The 21,937-nt window shown below is 41.9% G+C and overlaps 1 protein-coding gene across 2 annotated transcripts in view; it reads left to right on the top strand.

Annotated features, from left to right (window-relative positions):
• The first annotated feature begins 4,737 nt into the window (after positions 1–4,737).
• ANXA7 (annexin A7) overlaps positions 4,738–21,937 on the top strand; it is a 49,175-nt gene continuing 31,975 nt past the window's right edge. Inside the window, exons 1-3 of one of the 2 annotated variants that reach the window (XM_006835886.1) lie at positions 4,738–4,780; positions 18,673–18,727; positions 20,737–20,941. In XM_006835886.1, coding sequence (XP_006835949.1) covers positions 18,674–18,727; positions 20,737–20,941 — 259 coding nt within the window. In that variant the 5' untranslated portion in view covers positions 4,738–4,780; position 18,673. The remainder of the gene's footprint in view (positions 4,781–18,672; positions 18,728–20,736; positions 20,942–21,937) is intronic. The other variant, XM_006835887.1, reaches the window with a different exon arrangement.

The following is a 21,937-nucleotide window of genomic DNA, read 5'->3' as shown; positions in this document are numbered from 1 at the left end:
TCTTTCTTGTCTTCTCAATGACTTTTTGCTTTCTTCATGTATGATGTTCTTGATGTCAACCCACAACTCTTCTGGTCTTTGGTCTTAAGTGTTTAATGTATTAAATCTGTTCTTCAGATGATCTCTAAGTTCAGGTGGGGTATATTCAAGGTCATATTTTGGCTCTCATGGACTTGTTTGAATTTTCTTCAGCTTCAGTTTGAATTTGCATATGTGTAATTGATGTTCTGTTCCACAGTCTGCCCCTGGCCTTGTTTTCACTGATGATATGGAGCTTTTTTCATCGTCTCTTTCTGTAGATGTAGTCAATTTGATTTCTGTGTATTCCATCTGGTGAGGTCCATGTGTATTGTCGTCTGTTATGCTGTCTAAAGAAGGTATTTGAAATGAACAAATCATTGGTTTTGCAGAATTCTATCATGCGTTCTCTAGCATCATTTCTATCACCAAGGCCATATTTTCCAACTACTGATCCTTCCTCTTTGCTCCCAACCTTTGCATTCAAATCACCAGTAATGATCAATGAACCTTGATTGCATGTTTGATCGATTTCAGATTGAAGAAGTTGGTAGAATTCTTCTATGTCATCCTCACTGGCTTTAGTGGTTGGTGCGTATATTTGAATAATAGTGGTATTAACTGGGCTTCCCTGTAGGTGCATGGATATTATCCTATCACAGACAGCATTGTACCTCATGACTGATCGGGATATGTTCTTTTTGACAATGAATGCAACACCATTCCTCTTCCATTTGTCATTCGAGGCATAGTAAACCATGTGGTTGTCAGATTCAAAATGGCCAATACCAGTCCATTTCAGCTCACTAATGCCTAAGATATCGATGTTTATGCATTCCACTTCATTTTTAACAACTTCCAATTTTCCCAGATTCACACTTTGTACATTCCATGTTCTGATTTTCAATGGATGTTTGCAGCTGTTTCTCTTCATTTTGAGTTGTGCCCCATCAGCAAATGAAGGTCCTGCGGGCTTTTCTCCCATGAGCTTTACTCCATTCCCATCATCACGGTCAACTCTACTTTGAGGAGGCAGCTCTTCCCCAGTCGCAGTTTGAGTGCCTTCTAACCTGAGGGACTCATTTTCTGTCACTATATCTGACAGTGTTTCTCGGCTATTCATAAGGTTTTCAGTGACTAAATATTCAGAAGTAGTTCATCACTCTTTCTTCCTTGTCTGTCTTCATCTGGATGCTCATCTGAAACCTCTCCACCATGGGTGACCCTGCTGGTATTTGAATAATACCAGTGACATAACTTCCAGAATCACAGCAACTCACAAGCCACCACGGTACGACAAACTGACAGATGAGTAATGGCCTTTTGGTTTTAAGTGGAAACTGTCACTTTAAATTGTGAGGAGATCTCTGCGCATGCGTAGTAGAACCCTCCAAGGATGAGGGTGGGGTGTCCTTTTGCTCATGCACCCCCTCTAGTCACCAAAATGGAGGTGCGCAGACAGCGAGAGACCAATGAACATATACACACACAAAAATGTCCACACCTGTATCTCTGTGGTTCTGTCAGGCATTCGTGGCTGTTCTGATCCTTTTCCCACTTAGTCTCTCTCAAGATGGCGGCTCAGGGAGCAGCTGAGCGTCTTGAATTAGAAAGCAATGGATTTTTTGATTCTGCTACAAATTCACCTAGCTGTAAGCTTTCCAACCTTCTAAATATTCCTGTATATGTGGTTCAGGGTTCTAGCACCATCCCCTGAGCCTGCATGGTCCGGTATTCTGCTGTGGCAAGTGTTAAAAATTAAAATCTCTTCTCTCCAGTGTGTGAATTCCCCAAGGACACATTCTGCCAGCCAGCCTCCTGCCTGTAGGCACTCAGCTTTACTCGGTCCTTGGGCCTAGAACCCTCAACTGCTCTGTCTCTCCATGCCACAGTCTCTGCTGTTCCGTTTTTCTAGGTAATCATCTTCTTGATGGCTCTGGGATCATCCATCTCTACTTCTGAGATGGTTCCTTTTAAACCTAGCGGGATGCAAAACTAATCAATCCCAGCTTTAGAGTCCTGTTCACCTTATTTGCATGAGCTCATGTGGCACTGTGGGTTAATGCGCTGGACTGCAGTGTCAGTTTAAACCACAAGGTTGGTGGTTCAAACTCACCAGCTGCTCCTCGGAAACCCTATACATGGTCACTCTGGGTTGGAACTGACTCGACACGGCACTTACCAACAACAACCCAATCACTTGGTGGGAATTAAGAAGACATTGGATAGAAAGGAAATTCGAGGTACCACAGACAGTAATAAATAGCTTGATGTTTTTCAAACTTTAGTGTGCATCAGGGAGTCCTGGTGTGGCGCTGTGGGTTAAGGCACCAGACTGCAAAGTCGTTTGAACTGCAAGATTGGCAATTCAAGCTCACCAGCTGCTCCTTAGAAACCCTATACAGGGTCACTATGGGTCAGAACTGACTCAACGGCACTTCACAACACAACAGCAGTGTGCATCAGAACCACTCAGAGGATTTGTTCAAATACAGAATTTATGATTCAGTAGATCAAAAGTGGAGCCAAAGAATATGTATTTTTAACAAATTCCCAGATAATGTAGATGCTGCTGATCTGAGGACCACAATTTGAGAACAGCTGTAAGAGGTAGCTCGTTGCTTTTCACTCTGGAACCAGAGACCTATCTAAAGTATGACAGGTATGGGAACCACTTGGGGGTGGGGATGGGTAGGTACCAAGGAATAGTTTCTATTGACCATCACAGTTTCCAGTTTCAGCTGTGAGATATTATTTAGCCATTCAAAACTAATGGCCATAGGCACTGTTTTCCACAGATATGGTGCTGTTTGGAAGACAAACTGTCTCAATGATTTTAAGATGTTGGTCTGAACCCTGAAAGTTGCCTCAAATGTTTTAATGCTACTGTGTGTCAGGTGTTTGTGCTACACAGACGGTGCAGGAGGGAATCCTAGAACCATCTAACAATCCCCTTCTAGAGTGAATTTGTTGAATTCATTCTCAAGTTCTATCTAGGGTCTTCAGTTAATATTCATTTCACAGGGGACAATAAAAGACACCATCCTTATTCATAAAGGATACCTAAGAGCGTATTGGTTGTGTGTTGGGCTGCTAACTGAAAGGTGAGTAGTTCAAGCCCACCAGCTGCTCCAGAGAACGATGACTTTCTGCTACTGTAAAGTGGAGGGTCAGTGACAAGGAGGAAGATCCTCACCTAGATAGATTGGCACAGTGACAGCTGTAAAGGCTCAAGGTCACAATTGTGAACATGGCACAGGACCAGACAGTGTTTCTGTTGAAATAGGGTTGCTAACACAGGAGGACACCTAACAACAACATGAAAAGATTTACAGCCTATAAACTCTATGTGGGCTAATATGCTGGACTGCAAAGTCCGTTTGAACTACAAGGTGGGCGGTTCACGCTCACCAGCCACTCCTCAGAAACCTATACAGGGTCACTATGGGTTGGAATTGACTTGATGGCACTTAACAACAACAAAACTCTATTTGGGAATCCTGGTATGGCTCTGTGGGTTAATGCCCTGGACTGCAAAATCCATTTGAACTGCAAGGTGGGCGGTTCAAGCTCATCAGCTGCTTCTAGGAAACCCTGTACAGGGTCGCTATGAGTTGGAACCAACTTGATGGCACCTAACAACAACAAACTATATATGGACTTATGATGTGGCACTGTGGGATCAGCACTGGACTGGGAACCACAAGGTTGGCAGTTCAAACTCACCAGTTGCTCCTCGGAAATCCTATACAGGGTCGCTATGAGTCTGAACAGATTTGATAGTATTTAACAACAACAACAAAACCCTATATGTAGTCCTGGTGTGGTGCTGTAGGATAAGCTCTGGCTCTCCAGGTTCATTTGAACCGCAACATGGTGGTTCAAGTCCATCTGCCCCTTCTCGGAAATGCTATGTAGGGTCGGTATGAGTCAGAACAGACTCCATTGCATGCAACAACAAATCCAGACCAAGTGACAGCATGCAATAGCAACAGATGGGCATGGCGTGGCATTTCAGAGGCGGGTAGATGCATCCTGCCTCCCAGTCTCAGCTCTTCTCTGCAATCTACCACGGAAGGCGCTTGGAGATTCCCCCAGAGTTGCTATATCCTCCTAAATGAATTGATGCTTTTGAGTTATGGTGTTGGAGGAGAATATTCAAAGTGCCATGGGTAGCCAAAAGAAGAATAGATCTGTGTTGGAAGAAGTGCAGCCAACTCTGGAGGCTAGGATGGCCAAACTTTGTCTCTCATACTTCGGACATATTGTCAGGAGGGACCAGCCGCTGGAGAAAGATATGTTTGGTAAGGTGGAGGGTCAGAGAAAAAGAGGAAGACCCCCAGCGAGATGCATTGGCAGATTGGCAGCATCAATGGGCTCAAGCGTTGCAACAATTGTGAGGTTGGCCCAGTGTTTTGTTCTGTTGTTGCTATGAATCGGTACCGACTCGATGGTACCTAACAACAACAAAAAATCATGAGAGAACCCAGATGGGGTTAGAGTAGAGGGGCGGAGAAAGGTGATCAAACCGCTGGGCTTCTCCAAGGGGCCATCCGGCGGAGCCGCTGGGCCTGCAGAAGGCTAAGTCCCCACCCACCACCCAGGCTGGCCCTGCCCACTCTCGCTTTAGGGGCGTTCCCGCTTCGGTCGCCTCCTAACCGGCGGTGGTGGCTGCCCCGTGCGCCCCGCCCCCACCAGCCCGCCCCCGGCTCCATCTTGAGGGAGATCGGGCTTGGCTGTGGCGCGGCTGCTTCGGAGTCAGGTGAGGAGCGGCGCTCGCTTCCTTCCGCACCCTTTCGTCCCCCTGTCACTTCGGCTCTGGCCCTCTCTGATTCCCCGCCTCCTGGAGATGAGAGTATAAAGGTCCCGGGCGTAGCGGAGGGCCGTGTGGGCCTCCTGGGTGGCGGGCGACTCGCTTTGCGCGCCCCAGGACCTGGGCTCCACGACGCGAGCGAGTTGGGGCGGGGTAGTGGGTTGAAATAGTTGAGGAGGCCGGCTGGGTGTGCAGGACTTCGGGGAAGCCCTGTTTGTGCCCTCTGTGCCGCCACCCCGAGATCAGAGTGATCAGGGACGCCCGCCTGCGCTCAGGCTGGTGACCACAGGTGGAGTGGCTGAGGCCAGGAAGTGGCCTTGCAGAAACGACCTCCGGGAGGGCTCAGTAGGCAAACCAGCGAGCAGCGCTGAGAGCGAAGTCTGGAGGGTGGGTAGACTTTCCGGTGACACAGCAAATTCAGGGAAACTTGGGAAATTTTTACTGCACATAGCGAACCCGAGAGGACAGAATATGTAAACGTAAATTTGTACCCCGGATGAGATTTATAATGAGTCGGAATTCACGCAACAGTAATGAGGGTTTGGCTTGTTCTTGGAATTGGTACTCTGGATTTCTGTCGCACACGTGTGCTGACGTCAGCACATCAGCCCATCCTGTGGGAATATTTTTCAGGGAAGGAAACCAGGAGATGGCTGCGACCACCCCAAAGTGATAGAAGTGAAACGAAGGCGCCACACGAGCCTGACTCAATATTTTCTGATTGGGCTTAACCTCCCTGCTTTCTGCCAGTTGATAGGGAGCTAATCTGGTCAAGTAATCAGCCCTGATTAGACCTAGAGTGTAATGAGCCACCTCTCAGGGAAGGAAAGAGTTTCAGACACCAGACAGACCATGGAAAATGCCCTTTTCACTACGACAAACTTCAGCTGCCACTCATTCGTGGCATGGGCTAGCCATGCTTCCAATTTATTAATTCAGAGACTGATTTAAATGGCCCTTCTGGACGTAGAGGCTGGTTTTGGAAAACTGTAGTATCTGCCTTTGGCTTTATTTCAGCTGCCCTTCCTGTTTGGTTCCACTAAAAATGTGTTAGGGTTTTCTTGTGTTCCTGGGCTTCCTGCCATCTCTGACTCTCATACTGAGACCCACCCCTTTTAGTAAAACTGACTCACTGGGTGGAGATGGTTTGGAGAATTAAAAATGAGTTTCTAGCCTTTAAAAAGTAGTTGATGATGAAGAATTGTATGAGGGAACGTCAAAAGTTACGAGGGGAAAATGGAATGAAAAGGGAATTTTTCCGTGAATAAGTTCCCCCTCCCCTGCCCCCCCTTCATGTTACAGCTTAAGTTCTAAGGCTATGGTTTACGCTGGGATCTAACTCCGTTTTGAGTCTTGACATGAATTCAGACTGCAGTTGAGTTCTTTCTGACCTTTAACCAGCAAGATGACAGTTTTGCCCTCAGGAAGAAAGTGTTGGAAAGTAGATTCTCACTTGGGCCAAGTCTGGGGAAGGGTAGCCTTTTCCTCAGGTGTGTACGGAGAACCGGAACTTGCCTGGACTTGCCCTTAATGAGCTACTGAAAATAGCTGCATGGTATTTAAAAGGTGGGGTCCTAAGTGGCTGTGGCTCAGGGCTGCATGGTCATAGGTGGTACCTGACCACCTTGTAGACAGGTGATCAAAGGCCCAGAACCAATCCTGTAATCTTTTTAAATCTAAAGTTTTGTATGCATCCCAATCATGGTCCTTTTCCGGCTTCTAGAGTCCTGCTTTTAACAGTGAAACACTGTTCTGCACCAGTCATGATCTGGGGTCCCGTAATCATAAGGAACTCTGGCGGTGAATTGAAAAACTTCACGTTGGCTTCTGTACTGTGTATTTGTTGGTGGTTTCCCTCTTTCCTGGATTGTTTGTCTTTCGCCTGTTTTGTTGTTGTTGTGTTAAGTGTTTTAAAAGCAGTTCTGATCATAGGGAATCTGTATAGGTTTTTGAGGATCGTTTGGTAGGTTTGAATGGCCAACCTTGTGGTTAGCATCTAGTGTACAATAAGTACTACACCATAGCAAGACTCCATTTAAGGCCTAATAAAAGTGTTTTTATAGACTATAACAGAATGGTAAGAAGCTAATAAAACTTTAGGTTCACCAGTGTAGTCTTCCTCTTCACTGGGCAAAATTGAGTAATTTGTTGAGTCACCCTGATTTTTGTGTAACTTTTTGCATAACACTTTTTAAATCTATCTTTTGAAAAGGTGATTCATGCACAAAGTACACAATCTGAAAAGGCTAAGTTGTGTTGTTGAGTGCTGTCAAGTTTGTCTCATTTTAAATAGCTATTAGCACTTCATTGTATGGGTATCCATGATCAATTTTACATACCTTTTGTTGATAGACTTTTAGATTGTTTAAAAACTTTATCTGTTACAAATAGTACTGAAATGAATTGTCTTATGTGTATATAATTTTGCATTTATACAAGTATTGCTTAAGCTGCTTCTGTGGAAATTAATTAACTTTGTAGCTCTTTATAGAAGTGCATTCTTCAAAATCTATCCAAATTCACTTTTTAAAAATTGCATTAATTTTTTTTTATATACAGATAGTCACTGCTTTGTTTTCATTCTGTTTTGAAATTTGTTTACATATTCTTATAGACTCTTCAGGGTAAGATTTAATTAGCTACTAGATGTAGGGAGTCCTGGTGTGGCGCTGTGGGCTAATGCGTCAGACTGCAAAGTCATTTGAACTGCAAGGTCGGCAGTTCAAGCTTACCACCTGCTCCTTGGGAACCCTATACAGGGTTGCTTTGGGTTAGAATCTATTCGATGGCACTTAACAATAACAGGATGTAAAAATAGGAATAATTCTTCTAATATTTAGAAATATGAACTGCTTGTGTACTTTAGTACTGAAATTACCTGTTGCCTAAAGGAGCTCTGGTAGTGCAGTTGTTATGAATCGGGCTGCTAACCTCAGGGTCAGCATTTTGGAACTACCAGCTGTTCTGCAGGAAAATGATGAGGCTTTCTGCTCCCGTAAAGAATTACAGCCTCGGAAACCCTGTACAGGGTCGCTGTGAGTTGGAACTGACTCTATGGCATATCACCACCACCACCAAGTATTACAAGGGAGTGTGGTGGCTCTATATGATAAGAACTGAACTGTGAACCACAAGGTCAATGGTTCTAGCCCACCAGCTACTCTGCGTGAGAAAGATTAGGCTTGCTGTTCCCCTGAAGATTTACAGCTCAGAAACCCTATACAGTATAGAGTTGCTGTGAGTCAATGCTACTTAACAAAAACAGCAATTATTACTAACTTATAAAATATTTTCAGATTTTTTTTTTTACATTGACCTCCTTACCCCTTGGTCCATCTGACTTTTCTTTATATGTAGTCGTCCCTTCTTTACTCCTCATTCCAAGCAGACTTTTGTTATTAGTGTTAGGAGCCGTCGAGTCGATTCCGACTCATAGAAACCCTATACACAACAGTCCTGCAACATCCTCACAGTCTTTGTTAAGCTTGAACCCATTGATGCTGCCACATCTCATTGGGGGAGGGGGGGGTCGTCCTCTTTTTTGCTGACCTTCCACTTTACCAGCCTTGATGTTCCCCAGGTACTGGTCCCTCCTGATAATGTGTCTAAAATATGAGAGACAAGTCTCAGCATCCTGGCTTCTAAGGAACATTCTAACAGTCCTTTCAACACAGATATATTTGTTCTCCTAGCAGTTCTTAGTTTTTTGAAAATAATTTTTTGTATTGTGAACTGAGTGATAGTTTATATGGGAGCACATTGGCTTTACACCTTTGTTTCATTGCAATGATTACAGTCTCTTCCATGCATCATCATTCAACAGTATTTGCTTCCATTCCCTCTGGGTTTTTTTGAGGGGGGTAGGGGGGTGGGGAGATGTACACAAACACACTCAGGAGTATAAAATAATTTAAACAACCGAAGTCTACATTCTGCAAGTCTTCCTTCTGGCCACCAGCACTCAGTCACTCGCGTTCCATGAGTCTAAACTCCACAGTTGCTCCCATTCTCTGCTTCCATCTTTGGCGTCGCTGCTTCACTGGATAGGGTTCTGCATTCTGCTTGTGCTCTTCTCCCTTGATGGTCCTAAGGTCCTATGTTTCTGAACTGTAAGATCAGTACTACCCCGTTTTGTTAACAAAACTTCTACCTTTACAGTTGTGACAGTCGCAGTTAGTCATGATAATAATTACTCACTATTGAATAAAAAGACTCTTATCCCCATCTCTTTTCACCAGACTTGTCTAGACAAGATGAAAACTATTCAGTGAGAACTCTAATCTTACCTCGCACACTCTGAAACTAAACTCCCTCTTGAAAACTTGTAACCTAGTCACTTTGTGCCTTTATTGCCCCCTCATTTTGGGTAGTCAGTGTCTAAGTTGTCCACTCTAACTACCCTATATACAGAGGGAATAGGATTGACAATTGATGTGAAGACTCCTTCCCTCTCTGTTGGTGTTTTCAGCTACTATATCCATAAGCATAGGTCAAGTTCATCAAATTGTAGCCATTTACCCTCATTTCCTTTATAAAAAAAATTTTTTTTTTTTCTTCCTCTAGTAGAGTTCTGATTATCAAGCCATCGAGACTGGTCAAATGGGTACTAACTGCAAATTTGGGTGTTCTTGTGCATCTCCCCTCACTTCATCTCAGCTCTAGCCCTCTGTGGCTATGTCCCTGTCCATGGGCTCAGGAGTCCCTAGGTCTCCCTACACTTTGGACCAACCAGCCCTTCCTCTTCTCTCTCTCATCTGCAGGTCATTGAGAGTCCATGGGACGTGGTTGAACTCAGCCCATTGCTTTTACCCCTCTTCAGCTCACCAGTAGACCAGTGTGGTTGCCAGCAAGCTTACATGTCTGCTCATGTGTTCCGTTTGAGTTTCAGTCCTGGAGGGAGTTTTGTCCTGAAGGGCCTTGATTGCTTGCCTTTATGGCTTCCCAGCGAACAACTTGCTTATTATTGTAGTAGCCAGTCATACTGCCATTTTTGTTTTGGGTTTTCCCTGCTGATCTTTCATTGAAGATGTATCTTCTGTTGCTCTGGCTGTTGCAGGCTGGTCTGCTTGTCCTTTCTAGTAGGACTAACCCACCTTAGAAGGTTCTGCTTGGGGCTCAGGATTTCTCTTAAGGTCTTATATACTGCAAAGGCTCCACAAGAGGCCTATTTCACTGGGCAAGGTCTAGAAACCCTTTTGGTATTCCAATCAGTTATAAGCTGAAGACGGGCTTACTAGGTTTCTGTAATTGTGTTTTCCAACATTCCTTTCTATCCCACTCAAGTGTCTATTTTACAGTAGTAGACAAGGGAAACCAATATTCATAAGGCAGTCAACATCTTAGTATTATTTCCCCTCTTCAAACTATGGCTAGATCCCTGTATCAAAGAGCCCTGTTGTTACAAATACTAAGATGTTGACTGTATTAAAAATTTCTTGGTGTAGATGAGTGAGTGACTCCAGTGTTCCCTCAATTTATGGAAAAATTTCAATTTGTATTCCTTCAATTCCCTTGTCCTTTTCCATTGCCTTCAGTGCATCTTGGACTTCTTCCTTCAGTATCATTGGCTCTAGAGCAAACACTACCTCTTGAAATGGTTAATGTTGTCCATTTCTTTTTGGTACAGTGACTCTTTATATTCTGTCCATCTTCTTTTGATGCTTTCTGCATCATTCAATATTTTGCCCATAAAATCCTTTAATATTGCATGTTTAAGCTTAGATTTTTTCTTCATTTCTTTCAGCTTGAGAAATGTTGAGTGTGTTCTTTGCTTCTGATTTTGTAACTCTTAGGTCTTTATACATTTCATTATAATACCACTTGTCTCTCAGTATATGGTGGCTTGTGTGTTTCTGTGATGCTGGAAGCTATGCCGGCTGTATTTAACTAATTAATTAATTTATTTTTCAATGTTTTATTGTGAATTATGTGATAGTCTACATGGGAGAACATTAATTTTACATTCATTTTACTGTATATCATCTCATTGCTATGGTTACAATCCCCTCCATGCATCATCAGCCAACCAAAGGGTATACCCTGCAATCCTTCCCCCCACAGTCTCTCTCCCTCTCTGGATCTAAAGTCCACAGCTGCTCCATTGCTCCATGTCATCATCTCTGACTCCATCTCAGGCATCACTGCTTCTCTGGGTATGTCGGCAGTATTTTAAATAGCAGAAGATTACACTCATGGTGGACAGGTTTCTTCTAAGTGTCCAGACTAAGACGGACTAGGAAGAAGGAGAGGTGAACGATTTCTCAGTGTTTAGCCTCTGAAACCCTTATGAATATCAGTGGAACAGTGTCAGAAAGCACTAGAATATTGAATATTGAAAAGGGAAGATGAAAACATTTTATATACAGGTCTTTGGGTTCCAGATGATTATTGTAGAACTGACTGGATTGACTTGTTATTTATAATGTTTCTTATAACTTAATAATTTTGCCTTGAATATATGCCCATCCTCTCAATTAGCCAAGTTTTTAGCTTCTATCTGTACTTACAAAGATACTGTAATAACTTTACTACCTAATTTTTCTATACTGTGTATTCTACTAGTATCTGTTTGTTGTTAAGTGTCATCAAGTCATTTCTGAATCATAGTGACCCTATATAGGGTTTCCAAGGAGTGACTGGTGAGCTTGAACTGCCAAACTTGTGGTTCAAGCCAACCTTGCAGTTCAGCACATTAACCCACAGTGGCACACCAGGTTAAGTTCCATCAAGTCGGTTCTGACTCCTAGTGATCCAGTATAGGGTTTTGAGGAGTGACTGGTGTATCTGAACTGTTGCTTTTGTAGCTAACAGTACAGTACTTATCCTACAGAACCATACCAGGACTCCAGTAGCACCTGTTGTTAGGTGCCGTCGAATCTGCTCTGACGCATAGCAACCCTCTGTAGGATTTCCAAGGAGCTGCTCTTGGGTTTGAACCTCCAACCTTGTGGTTAGCTGTTCAGTGCTTATTCTACAGAACCACACCAGGAATCCCCAGTAGTGCCTGGTTGTTGTTGTGTGCCTTCAAATTAGTTTCAATTCATATCAACCCTGTAAACTGATGCAGTGCTGAAGGTGTTCACTCATAGTGGCAAGAAACTTTGAAGACAACTATCTGGCCAACTGGTGTGGCACTGTGGGCTAATGCATCAGGCTGCAAAGTCGTTTGAACTGCAGGGTCGGTGGTTCAAGCTCACCAGGTGCTCCTTGGAAACCCTATACAGGGTCGCTATGGTTCGGAATCAACTCGACAGCACTTAACAACAACAACAACAACAACTGGCCAACTGATTGGAAAAGGTCCATAAGTGTCCATTCAGATGAAAATTGACCAACTGAATGTGGAAATCATCTAACAATATCATTAATATCACATGCAAGTAAAATTTTGATGAAGGTAATTTAAAAATGGTTGCAACAGTATGTTGACAAGGAACTGCCAGAAATTCAAGCCAGATTCAGAAGAATATGTGTAAAAGAGTATATCATTGCTGACATCATATGGAACTTGGCTGAAAGCAGAGAAAACTAGAAACGTATTTACTTGTGCTTTATTGACTATGCAAAGACATTCAAATTGTGCAGAATAGGAACTTCTAGAATACTTCTTTGTGCTCATGAGAACCTGTGCATAGACCAAGAGGCAGTTGTTTGAACAGAACAAGGGGATACTGAATGGTTCAAAAAGCAAGAAAATTGTCCTTCAAGGTTGTATCCTTTTACCATATTTATTCTATCTGTACGCTGAACCAAGTAATCCAAGAAATTGAATGATATGATGAAAAACATGGCATCAGGATTGGAGGAATACTAATTAACCTGCAATATGCAGATGACACAACCTTGCTTGCTGGAAGCGAAGAGGCCTTAAAATAATTACTGATGAAGTGAAGAGCAAAAACTACAGCTTTCAGTATGGGTTGCACTTCAGTATAAAGAAAATGAAAAATCATAAAGGGACCAGTAAGTAAACATCATGATAAACAGGAAAGATTGAAATTGTGAAAGATGTCATTTTGCTTGGATCCACGGTTAATTCCCTTGAAATTGAGAAATCAAATGACATATTGCGTTAGGCACACCTGCTACAAAAGACCTCTTTAAAGTGTTAAAGAGCAAAGATATCACTTTGAGGACTAATGTATGTCTGACCCAAGCCATGGTATTGTGAAAGTCATAGGTATTGACTTGATGTAAAGAATCGATGTATTTGAATTATGGTATTGACTAAGAATATTTAAAGTGTCATGAACTATCAGAAGAGCATACACATCTGTGTTGGATGAAGTACAGCTATATTTTACTTCTTATATTCTGGAAATGTTGTCAGGAGGGACCAATCCCTGGAGAAGGACATCATGTTTGGTAAAGGGGAGAATCAGTGAAAAAGAGGAAGACCCCAGTGAGATGGAGTGACACCGTGGCAGTAAAAATAGGCGCAAGCATAACGATGAGAATGGTGCAGGATCCGGCAGTGTTTTGTTCTGTTGTGCGTAGGGTCGCTATGGATCAGAACCAACTCTATGGCACCCAGCAACAGCAACATAGTGTGACCCACAGACCGGAAGCATTACCTGGAAACATTGTTAGAAATGCAGAATCTGAGGTCCCATGCCATTGCTGAATGAGAGCGTATATATTAATATTAATAAGATCCCCAGTTGATTTATGGACATGTTAAAGTTTGAAAAGCTGTTTTATCTGGTATGAAGAGAGATGTTTTGAGCTGGGTAAGTCAGTTAACAGTGGGAAAAATGAGTGAACCCAGACTTGAGGGCTAAATCAAATTAATGACAACACTGGCTTAAGCAAAGGCATGTTGGGAATGGTTCAAGTGGCAGAGATAGGGCTTGGCAAGAGATAAGTTGACTAGATGAATTGGGACCAATACTAAGAAATCCTGAATGTCAAGCTGATGAATTTGCTTTTGATACTCCAGCAGGAGTCATTGAAGATTTTTGAACTGAAAATAGTATCTATCATAAAACAGCAGCATTTTAGGGGAGTTCATCTAGTGATTGTACTTAGGAATATTAGGGTGAGAGAATGTAAGCAAGGGCATACATAGGGAAGTACTTTCAGTAAGATAGGCATCAAGTGGTACAAACCGGGTCTCAGGTTATAGCCATGAGAATGGAAATAACAAGAATAGGAGAGACATGTCAAAGGAAGAATAGAAAAATATTAGGTTACTTACTGCACTGGAGTAATGAGTAATTCAAGGAGTGGTGCTCTTGACAGATGGGAAATCTTAGGAGTGGCCTGGTAGAGATTGATGAGTATTTAATTCCATACCAATACTGAACACCTCCTAATTGGCTTCTGTCTTACCCCCCTCTCATTCTATTTTAGTGATCATTCATCTCATAATTATATACCACCTTTCGCCTGGTACATGACAGTGTTCCACTTCCTGTCAATCTGTCTGGCACCTTTTAAAGTTAAAGCCTAGTTTGAACTTTTGATTATTCTTTTACTCTGTAGATGGTAAATAAATGATATGTGACAATCCCTTCTCATTATAGCAGTTAATAGTCATTAACTGAATTTGTAGGTATTGTGCTAAATGCTTTATGTGTTTGTTTTTTTTTTAAGTTTTTACTGTGAATTGAGTGATAGTGTACATGGGGGAACATCAATTAGTTTCATTGCAATGGTTACAATCCCCTGCATACTTCATCATTCAGCAGCATTGCTTCTATTCCCTCTGTGTTTTTTTTTTTTTGGATGTGCATCAAAACACTCAGGAATATAAAATCATTCAAACAGCCAAAGGGCACACTCTGCCGCTGACTGCCTATGCATACTTCCCCTCTCCTTGTCTGAGTCTGGAATCCTCAGCTACTCTGTCTCTCCTTGTCATCATCTCTGCCTCCATCTCTGGCATTGCTGCTTCTCTGGTAGGGTCCCACATTCTGCTCCTGCTCTTCTCCCTTGATGATCTCAGGGTCCTCCGCTCCAGGACTGTAAGATTGCCCACTCACTTCTTTTGGCTACAAACGTCTACCTTTACAGTTGTGACTAATCACAATTAGTCATGATAGCAATTAGTATTGAATCATGAGAGTCTTGTGTCCATCTCCTTTCACCAGACCTGTCTAGACAGGATGAAAACCACTCAGTGGGGATTCAGCCTTCCCCGCACACTGTGAATCTAAACTCCCTCTTGGAAATTTGTAAGCCAGTCACTTTGTGCCTTAACTGACCCCCATTTTAGGTAGCCAGTGTCTTAAGTTGCCCATCCCTATTAACCCTGTATCAGAGGGATGGGAATAATCCTTGCTCTAAAGATTTTTCCTCTTGGTTGGTATTTTAAGCTACTACATCCATAAGTATAGGCCAAGTTCATCAGATTGTAGTGATTTACACTTGTTTTCTTTAAAAAAAAAAAAAAAATTACAGGTATTCTTTATCTTAATCCTTACAGCAACCTCATGAAGTAAATATTTTCATTTCCCACTTTATAGATGGAAAAACTACGGCTAAGTAACTTGTCCAAAGAGTTTACATAACGTGTCTTACATCCACACAGCTGGATCTAAGCGTGAAATTCCAGGTGAATATACAAACTGGCACGGCCCCTGCAGGGGAATTTGGCAGTCTATTGATAAACTGCATATATATTCATCCTTAGTCTTATCAATGCTATTTCTAGTAATTTATCTCCAAGGTAATATAGTAACACCTGGGAAAGCTGGAATCTTTGTAAGCTGGAAACGTGTCAGAGAAGGAAAACTCAAATATTTTATACTGAAGAGGACATTAGAAAAGTTAAGACTGAACCCTGCAAAGGTGCAAAACTTGTGGGACCCTCTGGAAAAGCATGGTAGTGCTGTTAAGTTCTGCACTTGCAGATTTCATGCTAGGACAAAAAATACGACAGAAAAGTATCTGCATGAAGCTGTTTATTGTCAGCACTATTGTCATAATAGAAGCAACTCAAATTTCAGCTATTAAAATAAATCATGGAACATTTACATGGTGAATATTATGCAGTTGTACAAATAATTGTCAAAATAAGACAAAAACCCCCAACAAGGTCTACATATACTTGTGTGTGGTTGACTAAATTTTATCTGACATAAAAATACTGGCTTCCATAAAAATAATAGGATGAAAAAAATGACAGGGACACAAGCCAATACTTTTGAAAACATAGAATTTTTTTACAATTTGACTTTGGAACTAAAAAAAGTTTTGCATAACTACAGAACAAAACTAAATTGAAAGTACCCTTAAAAACCAAAAGTAAAATGAAACAAATATACCAAATATATATCATTTGGTAGCATATATGTTGTTGTTGTTAAGTGCCGTCGAGTCGGTTCCAACCCGTAGCGACCCTGTACAGGGTTTCCGAGGGTGTAAATCTTTACGGGAGTAGAAAGCCTCATCTTTCTCCCGCGGAGCGGCTGGTAGTTTCGAACCGCTGACCTTAAGGTTCGCAGCCCGATTCGTAGCCACTACGCTAGCATATATGTACAGGAATTATTTTTAAATGTATTTTAAACACAGTAATTTATAAGGGAAAAAATATATAATGATAAATTGAATCAAGTCAATAAAAAAACCCTGTAATCATAAATTTGATTGGAAATGTCAGTATCACTTGGGGACAGCGGGGAGTAATTTCTGTCCCACTGAAAAGATCTACAAACAATAATCAACTGAGCAATGAGCACTTTTAGTACCCAGGTTGTAGTCACCAAACATCATTTCCCACTGAAAGTGATCAGGACTCCTTGGAAAGTAGTTCCAACTCTGGGGCAAAAAAATCTACAAGATGAGCTTGGACCATCAGACAGCAGATTGTGTCAGAACAACTCAACGGCCAATGTAAAAATGCTTCCTTTGGTCAAAGTTGGAATAAATTGAACATCAGTAAGAATGATAGTTTGTGTAACTTCATCCAGAGGTATCAGAAAATACCAGCAGAAGCCTATACCCTGCTGCTGAGAAAACTGCAAAGAAATCTTCATGTGCCGCTGTATGGTTAATAGACAAGAGTCCTGGTGTGGCATTGTAGGATAAGCACTGGACTGTTAACCACATCGTTGGCAGTTCAGACCCATCTACTGCTCCTCAGAAACCCTATACAGGGTCGTAATGATACTTACAAAATTCTTTGATCCTTTTGTATTCTAGGTAACCAATTCATTATTTTGAAACTGGTTGTCGTATGTATGTAGAACTACTATAACAGAACCACTATAAATGGATGGCTTTAACAACGAGAAATTTTCTCTCTCACAGTTAGGAGGCTAGAAGTTCGGATTCAGGGTGGCAGCTCTAGGGGAAAATCCTTGTGTCCTCTTTAATGTGTGTGGGGTTGACATCCCTTGAAGATCTCCATGTTTCTTGGCATCAGTCTTCCCTTGGGTCTAGGAGGTTAACAGTGCAGGGATTCTGGATCCAAAGAACATGCCCTACTCCTGTCTTCTTTCTTGGTAGTACTGAAATCCCTCTCTCTCATTTCTTATTTTTGTCTCTTGTAAGATAAAAAGAGATTAACCAGTATACCTATCGCTGTTTCCCAATATATGTTTCTATTACCGTATGAGGGGATTTGTGGCACCTGGAAAGCATCATTCATTTTAATAGTCCTGTATTCTTTTTTTTTTTTTTTTTAAGTTTTTATTGTGAATAGAGATAGTTTACATGGAAGAATATCAGTTTTACACTCATCTGATCATATTACAATCCCATTCATGTATTCAACAGTATTTGCTTCTGTTTCCTCCTTTTTTTTTCCCATTTTGGATGTACATCAAAACACTCAGGAATATACCATCATTAAAACAACCAAAGGGCACACCCTGCAAGCCTGCCCTCCAGCCGCTAGCACACAGTCCCTCTCCCTCCTTGAGTCTAGAATCCTCACCTGCTCCGTCTCTCCATGTCATCATCTCTTCCTCCATCTCTAACATCGCCTCTTCTCTGGATAGGGTCCCACATTCTGCTCCCACTCTTCTCCCTTGATGGCCCCAGGGTCCTCCATTCCTGGGCTGTAAGATCAACCACTCCCCCAATTTTGCTGCAAAACTTCTACCTATACAGATGTGACATTCGCAATTAGTCATGGTAACAGTGACTGATTATTGAATCATAAGAATCTTATCCCCATCTCCTTTCACCAGACCCGTCTAGACAGGATGAAAACCACTCAGTGGGGATTCTACCGTCTCCTGCATACTCTGAAACTAAACTCCCTTTTGAAAATTTGTAAGCCAGTTACTTTGTGCCTTCATAGCCCCCCATTTTAGGTATCCAGTGTCTTAAGTTTCTCAACCCTGTGTACAGAGGGAATGGGGAGGATCCTTACTGTGACGATTCCTTCCATTTTGCATGGTATTTACTAAGTATAGGTCAAGTTCATCAAATTGTAGCGATTTATACTTGTTTTCTTTATCAAAAAATTTTTTTTAATCTTCCTCTAATTGAGTTCTGATCCTCCATGTATTCATTTTTAAATTACCTTCTATTTTATGGCAATAAACTGCAAACTTCTATTTATGGAAGTGATATAAAACATAATTAAAAAATATATTTTAGAAAAAAAATGACTTAAAATATTCCTTAAATAATAGCAGTGGCCGTGTTCAGATATGGCAAGAATTGTATGGCATGAGGAGAATGAAGGTTGAACTTTTAGTATGTTATGTTGACCTCACTGGTGCACACAGTGAAATGGTAACATGAAGAAACATTTTATAAGCTAATATCTACATGTGAATGTCTTTAGACTCTTTTGAAAGAAGGTCTATTTTATATAATATGTTATATATGTCTTCAAAGGCCTCAACCCTTACCAGAAATTACAGAGGACATTTTTGTTGTTACAGAATGTCATACCCAGGCTATCCCCCAACAGGCTACCCACCGTTCCCCGGATATCCTGTAAGTATCACCATGTATCATACTCTTAACTATCCTTGGAATGGTTGTTGTAGAGAACTAGCTCATAAACTCAACTGCCCGGAGACTGAGTACAATAAATGAGTGAAGGTGGAAGGAACCGGAGAGCCCTCCCCTCATCTGTGGAGAATCAGGAATGACTTAGCTGTAAGCAGGCATGGCCTCACAGGGAGGCGGACCTAGTGTTGTTGCTAAATATTGCAGTTCTTCAAGCCAGAAATCTGGATTCTATGTGACATTGCACAGATTTTTAAAATTGAAAATTTAGGAAAAACGTTGCTGTATGGGCCATGCAGCATGTCACTGTTGTTAAACTTTGTGTTGGAAGGTTTAAAATCCGTTTCATAGGACTTGATTCAGATCACAAATTCCAATAGATTCTCAGGCCCTGGATTTGTAGTTCTGAGAATTTCAGTATTTGGAGTACATTTAATAAAGGTAACAATTAAGTTTTAATTTACTGTACTGCTATGAGGTCTGAGAACATTAGTCAGAATTACTCGTTTCAGTTTTATGTCTTACAGATTTTTAGAGCTGCTTTCTATCTCTGGGGAAACAGAAAGAGAGCCATGTGCAGGTTAATGATAATGTATGTATCTTAATGTAAAGTGAATAGGTAGCTCTCCTGAATTTATCATAGGCAAAATTAGAATTGCGAGTATGTTCCAGAGTCCCCAAAGGTAACCGTTTCAGGTAGGGTGGTTGTTAGGTGTTGTTGAGTTGATTCCAAAGTTTATCGACCCCATATAGGCTTTCTGAGGAGCAGCTGGTGGGCTTGAACCACCTATCTTACGGTTAGCAGCCCAGTGTTTACTTTATGTGCCACACCAAGGAAGACAACCCCACAGTCTCAGTGGTTTAATAAAAATCTATTTCTTGCTTGCTTCCGTATCCTGGAAGTTAATGGTGGGTCAGGGTAGGGGTAAGGCAGGAGGATGCTTGTTCCATGCAACCTTTAAGGCTCTAGGCTCTTTCCACGTATTGACTCTACCATCCTTTGTTGTTGGTGTTGTTGTAAGTGCTGTTGAGTCGGTTCTGACCCATGGTAACCCTGTCTAGGGTTTCCAAGGAGCGACTGGTCAGCTTGAACTGCCAACCCTGCAGTTCAGACTTCGCAGTCCATCACATTAACCCACAGCAACACACCAGGATTCCCTACTTTTAGTGCCTTGGAATCTTGTATTAGACCCTCTGTCCTTGATGGCAGATGAAAGAAAAGAAAAAAATGAGTATGGAGACTTGGGCAGAAGATCCTATGAGCCAGACTGGAAGCGGCATCTTCTATCCACATGTATTCCCCAGTCATGTGGTGTTACCTGTGTGGGGGCCTGGGAAATGTAGTCGAGCTTTGTGCCTGACAAGGAAGTGTGTGTTGAATACTAAAACAATGTCTGCCACATGTAGACCTCATCTTGTCTGATCTGAGGTCTAGAAACAGTTTCATGCCCAAAAAGCCACTTTCTGTATGTGATTAAGGTTACCTTTTTTTTAATTTCCCTTTATTATGGAGTTCTTGTGTGGCACTGTAGGATCAGCACTGGACTGCTAACCGGAAGGTCAGCAGTTCAGACCCACCAGCTGCTCCTTGAAAACTCTCTATAGGGTTGCTGTGGGTGGGCACCAATACAGTGACACTTAATAACAACAACATGCTATAGTTTCGGGTGTGTTAACAGGAGAGCCATGAATTTCTCTCTTTAGGGTATAGAGGAATAGCTTTTTCATATTTCCAGATGCCAAGAAACTAAAAGAACAAATTTTGTTACAAACCTTCATAACAGGATTGTTATAAACCTTTAAGTTTGGAAGAATGGAAACATCGAGGCCTCTTGTCTGTGCTAAGTATAAATAATTTTAACTAAGTTTTGACAAACAGGTGTCCTGACAAACTAGTGATTGATCATTTATAAACAGTTACCATTGTATTCCTGTTTTTGGTGGGTTATATTTCTCTACGATCACATACATTTGAAAATGTTTCCGATTTTCAGCCTGCAGGTCAGGAGTCATCGTTTCCCCCTCCGGGTCAGTATCCTTATCCTAGTGGCTTTCCTCCTATGGGAGGAGGTGCTTACCCACCAGCACCAAGTGGTGGCTACCCAGGAGCTGGAGGTTACCCTGCCCCTGGAGGTTACCCTGCCCCTGGAGGTTATCCCGGTGCCCCCCAGGCAGGAGGAGCCCCATCCTATCCTGGAGGTGAGTTATGGGACTCAGAATTAGTGATGATAGTACTGCCAGAGCACTTTTTCCTTCTCCCTTTGTTCCTTTCATTCCTGCTTGTTCTATGTGAAGTCAGAGTTGCTCTTCAATTACTCTCTACTTTAGACAGTAAGGTCCCAGCTGTCATTTAGAAAGAAAAAGATTCTCAGGGGACATGTAAGTTGAGAGCAGCTTCAGAAACTCCATAGGTTTATGGGGGAAGGAGGGAGGGAAAATTGTTCACAGGCTAGAGGGTAGACGAATGTTAACATGGTGACACGGGGCAGGCATTAGAGAGGGAGGTTAGCAGAGGAAAGATAAGGCAGTGGGAGACAGAGGGAGGAATGCAGTAGTTAATGAATAGAGGTAAACTCTGTTAACTGTTGCTATATGGAAGGGATTACAGTCATTATAATGAAGCAAAGTATAAGATTTAGGAATGTAAAACTGATGATCTGCTCTGTAAACTTTCACTCAATAATAAAAGGATTAAAAAAAAAAAAAAGTCCATGGGGAAGGGAATAGGAATTAATCTCATTGCAATAAAGATTGGCACTCACTCATCTATAACCAAGAAATTTAAAGACAACCATCTGGCCAACTGATGGGAAGAGATCCGTATTTGTGCCCATTTCAAAGAGAGATGACCCAATGGAATGCAGAAATCATCGGACAATTTCTTTGATACCCCTTGTAAGTAAAGTTTTTCTAAAGGTAATACAGAAACAGCTGTAAGCATACATTGACAGAGAACTTCCAGAGATTCAAGCCAGATTCAGAAGAGGACTTGGAACGAGGGATATCATTGCTGATGTCCGATGGATCTTAGCTGAAAGCAGAGAATATCAGAAAAATGTTTACCTGTGCTTTGTTGACTATGCAGAGGCTTCCAGTTGTGTGAATCATGACAAGCTATGGACAACATTGCAAAGTTTGAGTCTTCCTGAACACTTAATTGTGCTCATGAGAATCTGTACATGGACCAAGAAGCAG

Source organism: Chrysochloris asiatica, unplaced genomic scaffold (assembly GCF_000296735.1).
Source record: "Chrysochloris asiatica unplaced genomic scaffold, ChrAsi1.0 scaffold00020, whole genome shotgun sequence".
In the NCBI taxonomy this organism is placed as follows: Eukaryota; Metazoa; Chordata; class Mammalia; order Afrosoricida; family Chrysochloridae; genus Chrysochloris; species Chrysochloris asiatica.
The sequence above is the reverse complement of the archived record's forward strand: the minus strand, read 5'-3'. Positions and strand labels throughout refer to the sequence as shown.